This window comes from Borostomias antarcticus (assembly GCF_949987555.1).
Source record: "Borostomias antarcticus genome assembly, chromosome: 10".
Taxonomy (NCBI): Eukaryota; Metazoa; Chordata; class Actinopteri; order Stomiiformes; family Stomiidae; genus Borostomias; species Borostomias antarcticus.
In genome coordinates this window covers 21685550-21693049 of record NC_140243.1, presented here as the reverse complement: position 1 = coordinate 21693049, position 7500 = coordinate 21685550, and the positions used below count along the sequence as shown (strand labels likewise).

The 7500-nt window shown below is 52.4% G+C and overlaps 1 protein-coding gene across 1 annotated transcript in view; it reads left to right on the top strand.

The window, feature by feature from the left end:
• LOC311314430 (frizzled-6-like) overlaps positions 1-7500 on the top strand; it is an 11877-nt gene that overhangs the window by 4157 nt on the left and 220 nt on the right. The window contains exons 3-7 of the mRNA XM_084444782.1: positions 2958-3154; positions 3350-4349; positions 4472-4620; positions 5028-5519; positions 5762-7500. The exon at positions 5762-7500 is cut by the window's right edge and continues 220 nt beyond it. Coding sequence (XP_084300908.1) covers positions 2958-3154; positions 3350-4349; positions 4472-4620; positions 5028-5519; positions 5762-5921 — 1998 coding nt within the window. The 3' untranslated portion in view covers positions 5922-7500. The remainder of the gene's footprint in view (positions 1-2957; positions 3155-3349; positions 4350-4471; positions 4621-5027; positions 5520-5761) is intronic.

Genomic DNA, 7500 nt, shown 5'->3' with positions numbered 1-7500 from the left:
TAATCTGGATGCACAACACATAGCCTGACTATATAGGCTACTACTGGGCTGGCCACTGAGAAAGAAAGCTATAGGTCCTATATGCCCCACCCGCCCCCACTACCCCTTAGACAGTGTGTGTTTCCAAACACTCATGCAGTCATTTCCTGATGCCCATGTACCCCCCCCCATCCAATCCACTGAAGGGAAAGAATATGAGAGCTAGCCTGTGAAAGCATGCCTTTGTGTGGCACCACAGCACCACAGTACACTACACTACACTACACTACACTACAGGAAAGTACATTACATGCTTTCCAATGCACTCGACATTAGCCATACCCCCTTTTGTACCAAGTTCATGTGTTCTGGGAATGAAAAACGTTGTTCTTTTTCTGGCTGTGCCCATGGTGAGGGACCGTCAGTCACTTTCACATGGGGTGGAGAATTAGGGTTAGGGTTGGTCTGACGCTACCGATGGCGATGTAGATCTGAAGGGCCTTCTGTGGGGATCGAGCCCAGTCTAGTCCATTACCAGCTGCTGCAAAGCTGATGTCTGATTCACAGCGAACCCTCACTGGTGTGGATGTATTAGTGATGACATCTTTTTGGTTGAGTTTTTTCCTGGACGCACATGAAAGCATCTAATAGTCCTGGACTGAACATTGCTGCCCATGGAGACTCTCCATCGAAGACTTTAACCCTTAAAGTGGTCTATTTCATTCTGTTTCCTTGGCATTTAACCTACAGCCAACCCTGCCTGTCTGTACTATCCTTTGCCGAGCCACACTGAATACTGAACACTACACATGTAACACTACACTGAACATTAGGGGATCTATATCTGTTCAACCCACAAAATTAACTGTATATAGGGGTGGCACGTACTAGCTTAGGAGGTAGAGCGGTCGGCTGGGGATCGCAAGGTCCCCGGTTCGATCCCCACTCCCGGCCTGTGCCGAAGTGAACTGAACACTGAACCCCAAAATGGATGTGCTTTCAAAGCATGAAATTATTGAAATCTCATTAATAAGTATAAGTAATTTGTCAGCATACTGTACTTTTTTCTTTGTTTTACAGAACTGTGTTTTTATTTTAATAGACAATGAACTGTCTGAACCCCACCACGACCGCTATTATGAATAGGACCATTTTTCTTAGGGCTTGGTTGTGACCCCAAACGCACGACTCAGAGCCGTAGAAAATTATGAATGCCCAGAGAGCTTTCATCAAACAAAGCCAGCAACCAAGTCCAATAATCCATAATCCAATAACGTAGTCAAAGAAAAGGGTCAAGTAATCCAATTTGTCAACCCAGGGGGAAGGCGTTTGTCAGGCAAGCACAGCGCTGCAAACCGGGTCACAGTGATACCAGGAGGAGGTGTGGTGACGACTGAAGGGCTGACCAGGCTCTTGTAGGTTGTTGAGTAGGCGGGTGATTGGGGACAGGTGCGCAGAGCCATGCCGTGAACGCGTTCACCAATAAACATGAGCGCCTTCACCGGCGCCGGGGGCGAGCAGCGCGCGTGCCGAGGGCAGCCCGGGGTTCAACTCCAGGGATGAGGAGCGGGAACGCGCCCCGGTCCTGGAGGCGGAGGCCGGAAACTCAAGTGAGCCTGAACGGCGTGGGGAAGAACCGGGGCGGCGCACAGGGGAGCGGCGGGGGACGCAGAGACGGGCGGCCGTGGAGGCGAGGACCGTGGAGGCGTGACAAATTAAGATTGTTTTATTTAAGCTATTTTATTCAAACAGTCAATAGTCAAGGCATGTACATTTTTTACATGAATACAGATATGGACATATCTTCTGTCTGTTTTTTTGAACAGCAGTGTTGGTCACGGTGTTCAGGTTGACCTCCTTGGTCACGGACACACCCTCACCCACCGGGGAGTGTAGAGATTCAGGACACTCCAGCAGGTGGACAATCTCACTTGTTCAACTCCAGTAGCGCCAGTCATCTGACCCACCAGGCCGGGCTGCATTTTATGAATCAGGGGGTTCAGATTCTGACCCAGCATCTGGTTCTGGTCCTGTGGTGGAGTAGCAGCCAGCATGGAGGCTGTCAGAGGCTTCTGGTCCTGTTCATAGTCAGCAGGCTGGAGGAGGACAGAGGGACATATACATAGATAGATATACACATACAGTATACAGCTAGTGCTGGCACAGTATGGAGAACAACAATAATAGAAACAAAAGAAATATTTTGTGCTTATTGGATGTGTAGCCATCTGGGGCTTGATATCCATGTGCTGCTGGGGATTGCAGGGCTTGGGATAGTCATGCAGACGGGTCAGGCGATGCTGATTCTGCTGGAACCTGCGCTTGAGCTCGGCCCGGCGCTCCGACAACTCGGCCCGGCGCTACGGGCGCGACCCACATAGATCAACTCTCCACTGATCTCCGTTCCGTTCATCTCATCAACAGCCTTTTGGGCATCCTCGTGCCTCTGGAAGTTCACAAAGCCAGCGCCAAGGGTCTTGGCCCCCGTTACCGGTCATCACACGGATGCTCTTGGTCTTGCTATACCTGCAGAAGATCTTCCTCAGCTTCTCCTCATCCATAACCTGTCCACAGTTCTTGATGTGGACTTTGGTGCCCAGCTCAGCTTTTCACTCTTCGCGGGATTTGAAGCGGCTCATATAAGCCTTCACGTCATTTAACTGCATCTCATTCAGTCTCTGAACGGCCCAATCAACAGCCTCCTGCTTCTCAGAGTGCACGTAGCCGTAGCTCTTTGAGACATTTTCATCACATGCAGTCTTGGATGACAGGATGTTGCCAAAGGCAGAGAATGTGTCTTATAGGGCCAGATTGTGAATGGACCTGTCAAAGTTTAATGAAGACATTACCCACGCTACTCTTTGTCGTTACTCTTTCTACTGAGCACAATGTTTAAGAAGGCCTCTCCTCTTCCCTCTCCTCCCCTCCCCCTTCTGTTCTCCTCTCCTCCCTCTCTTCTCCTCTCCTGCTCCTCATAGCCCTTCATGCCCCTGGTCAACCTGCGCTGCTCCCCGGACGTGCATCACTTCCTGTGCCAGGCCTTCATCCCGGCGTGCACGGAGGAGACCAAGGTCATCCGGCCGTGTCGCGACCTCTGCGAGACCGTCCTCCACGACTGCAGGAAGGACATCGCCACCTTCGGGGTCAGCTGGCCGCCCGAGCTGCAGTGTGACAGGTACTGTAAACAAATACATCTGTCAACAGGTAAACAACTAGCACGACCGGTAAACAAAGCCTTGTGCTAGAACTGCAAACATGTCTTGAAGGTCTTGAATGTCGGAGAAATTGTCCGTTTAGTGTTTGGCAATGTTGTCAGAAGATCAAGGTGAAACATTGAACAGAACCGTCCCCACCTTCCGTCACATTTTAGGTTGGAGCCCTGCAGCGCCACAGGAGGCTCCGCCCCCCCGGCGACCACGCCCAGAAGTTCCCCCTCCGCCAAGAGGGACCTGGGCTTCTGGTGTCCCCTCCCGCTGAAGACCCGCCCCGGCCTGGGCTCGTCCTTCCTGGGCGCCCCGGACTGCGCCCCGCCCTGCTCCAACATGTACTTCAAGCCCCACGAGATCCAGTTCGCCAAGACCTTCATCGGCGTGTGCTCCGTCGTCTGCCTGGCCGCCACCCTCTTCACCTTCCTCACCTTCCTCATCGACGTCCGCCGCTTCCGCTACCCGGAGCGGCCCATCATCTTCTACGCCGTCTGCTACAGCGTGGTGTCTCTCGTCTACTTCCTGGGCTTCCTGCTGGGCAACGGCGCCGCCTGCGGCCCCCCGTCCCACCCGGCCGGCGCCGAGACGGTGGTGCTGGGCGCCCGGAGCCGAGGCTGCACGCTGCTCTTCATGCTTCTCTACTTCTTCTCCACGGCCGGCACCGTGTGGTGGGTCATCCTCACCATCACCTGGTTCCTGGCCGCCGGGCCCAAGTGGAGCTGCGAGGCCATCGAGAAGAAGGCGGTGTGGTTCCACACGGCGGCGTGGGGCCTTCCCGGAGCGCTGACCGTGCTGCTTCTGGCCCTGGACAAGGTGGAGGGCGACAGCATCAGCGGCGTGTGTTTCGTGGGCCTGTACGACCTTGACGCCCTGCGCTACTTCGTGCTGGCGCCGCTCTGCCTGGGCGTGGTCGCCGGCCTGTCCCTGCTGCTGGCCGGCATCGTGTCGCTCAACCACGTGCGCCAGGTGATCCAGCACGACGAGCGCAACCAGGAGAAGCTGAAGAAGTTCATGATCCGCATCGGCGTTTTCAGCGGGCTGTACCTGCTGCCGCTGGGCACGCTGCTGGCGTGCTACGCCTACGAGCAGAGCCGCCGGGGCGCCTGGGAGAGCGCCTGGATCGACCAGCGCTGCCAGGAGTACAGCATCCCCTGCTCACACAAGGTAGGCTCCCGCTGGGTCGCGTAGGAAGGGTGGCGGCGCTGTGGACGCTGTGGAAAAGGGTGTACAGTACGTGCCGACATGCATAGAGTAACAGTACTTTCGTCTACCGTACTTTACTCCAGAGCGCCGAGGCGGACCGCCCGGACCTGTCCCTGTTCCTGGTGAAGTACCTGATGACCCTGGTGGTGGGCATCTCGGCCGTGTTCTGGGTCAGCAGCAAGAAGACCTGCTCCGAGTGGGCCGTCTTCTTCAACAGGACCCGCAAAAAAGAGTAAGGACCCCCCCCACACACACACACACACACACACACACACACACACAGGGCTGTAAGAAAATGTTAATGCAGTTCTATCATAAGAGTTGTGTCATTGCAGCGTTATTGTACATAAATAAGATGAACTTGATCTGTTAAGGCTGTGCATGATGGTTGGTTGGGTTCAGTGGTTGATTATGTTTTATTGATTATGCTTTTATGCACGGCCGTTCCATCTGCCTGTACAAGTTTCCATCTCGAGTTGAACAGTAAAATGAACTCGTAACACCCCTGCGCCGAGTTACTTAGTTGAGGCTTGTCTGTGTGAAGATCTCACCACGCTCCCTCCTCTCTCCTCCCTCCTCCATGCCGCTCCTCCCTCCTCTCCTCCTCTTTGCTCCTCCCTCCTCTCCTCCTCTTCGCAGCCCCATCAGCGAGAGCCGCCGGGTGCTCCAGGAGTCCTGCGAGTTCTTCCTCAAACACAACAGCCGCGTGCAGCACAAGAAGAAGCACTACAAGCCCAGCTCCCACAAGCTCAAGGTCATCTCCAAGTCCATGGGCACCAGCACCGGTGCTGCCTCCGCCGCCGCCCTCGCCCCCGCCCCCGCCCCCGCCCCCACCTCCCCCGCCGTCAACCCCAACCACGGCGCCCCCGGGCCAACCAACCCAAGCAGCCTCGACCCCCGGCTGCAGGCCTCGCTGTCGGAGCCCCGGGGGTCCTCGGAGGCCTCCGGCAGGGAGGCCCTGGAGAGGCTGAGCTCCGGCAGGGGGTCCCGGAGGGGGGAGAGGGAGAGAGAGAGAGAGAGGGAGAGGGAGGCGAGTGCTCCGAGGGAGGGGGGAGAGAGGCGCAGCAAGACGGGGAGCTCCAGCAAGGTCAGCAGCCGGTCTGAGAGCTTCCAGCGAGTCACAGAGGGAAGGTGAGGACAGAGGGCGACATTTTAGGAAGAGTGACCTCTATAGATGGTAGACCGAGGCTCAAACTGACACTGTTGTTTGTTGAGAGTCAGCTGAGCAGTGGACCACCTATAGAGCTACCCTTAAAATAAAATGTCTCCCCATGTTGTTGTTATTTTGCAGTCTTTTTTCTTTCAAATAAGTAATACAGGTTGTTTCTATGGTAGAAAATGACCGTTTATGTTGCTATTTCCTCCTTCATTAGAATGACACCCAGGAGTGACCTATCAGAAGCGAAGCAGCTGCCGATTGGACAGCAGCACCCAGCTTTACACCTATCCCACAGCGGCAGTGGGAAAGGCTCCGCCTCTCACCTGGTGAGGCAGGTCCTGGAGGAGAGCAAGGACAAGGACAGCAGCTGCTGAGCCCACTCACTCATCCATCTATCCCTCCCTCCCTCCCTCCATCCATCCAACCAACCTTCCATCCATCCCTCCATCATTCCCTCCCTCCCTCCCTCCATCTATCCATCCATCCACCCCTCCCTCCATCATTCGCTCCATCCATCCCTCCCTCCATCCATCTATCCATCCCTCCATCATTCCCTCTATCCTTCTGCCTTTAACAGTACAGAGGGGCCACTCATCTCTCCATCCTTCCCTCCATCCATTCCTCCCTCCTCCTGTCCCTGCCTACAAAATGCAGGGAGACACAGGAAGGCAGCCTAGGTCCTGGGTAGCTCCATCCCTGACCCATCCTCTAACTCCACTCATGAGAGGTCAGAGGGCCATGCAGTTCCTGGCTATAATCTTCCTGACAGCCCTGTATGTGTGTACAGTTGTGTATACAGTTATACTATATCCATATATCCACATACAGGGCTATGTGAACAGCAACCACTGGTCACGAGATGTGGGAGTCTACCTTGTTAGCTAGCATACTGTAGCTGTACTATTGGTAGGTTGATCTGGTGATTTAGTTGAACATACACTGGGGAATACAGTATTTATGCAAACTTTCTTTTAGCAACAATCTTTCACTGGACTGGTAGTCTATAGATTTGAACTGGTAGTCTATATCGTTGAGAAGTGCTTTGATTAGGGAAAATTATGAATGTTTTGTTACCAAACAATCGCAAGCTAAAGAACCTCTATGTCTGTGGTATTTTTATTTTATTTTATTCCAATGTAATGTACTATAAGACAACTACTGTATGTTGTGGAGCAGTGTCAATGAGTAAAAAGTATTCTAGATTGTAGTCTGAGTTAGCCAAACCCTTTCTGTCACATGCTCATTTGTAATCATTGTTAACATCACATACCACCATCATCCCACTGCAGTGCTGTACATGACGAGCAGAAATGCCTTTCACTATTGCCAATACTTACTTTAAATTACCTGTTTTCAGCATTTACATTTACCAGTTGTTACTGTATGTACAGTACTTTTCCATTGATTCTCATCCTTTCAACATGTCTTGGATTTCACGCCCTGCAAATCTGGTCGGAGTGTAAGCTTTACAGGATCCCTAGAAAACGTGTGTTGAATAACTAGATCAGGTCCGGTTCTTCAGAGAGCACGGTTGATACTCTGCATGTGTGAGAGGGCCATTCCATGTGTGTCATCCTCTTTCAGGTAGATGAAGAGGACCGGTCACAGGTGGGCTCTAGTACTGTATAGTATTTTCTCTGAATTCGTCACATGATAGATGTTAACCTCACAGAAATAAAAACATTGAAAGCAGTGTTTTTCATGGAACTGAATAGTCTTATATTCAAATAAATGTATTATTGTTGGTTTTGGTGCTTTATAGGGGTTTCAAACTGACACAATCCATTAATTGTATATTACATATTTCTTCTGCAAGTATTTTGCTGCCTGTGGGGATTATTGGGTTGCACACTGTTTTGTGTAAAGTCTTACCATAGTGCATATTGTAGGCATACACTGTATTCTGACTGGGATTGTTAATACTGCTTGTGTATTGAGTCAGAATGTTTCCTT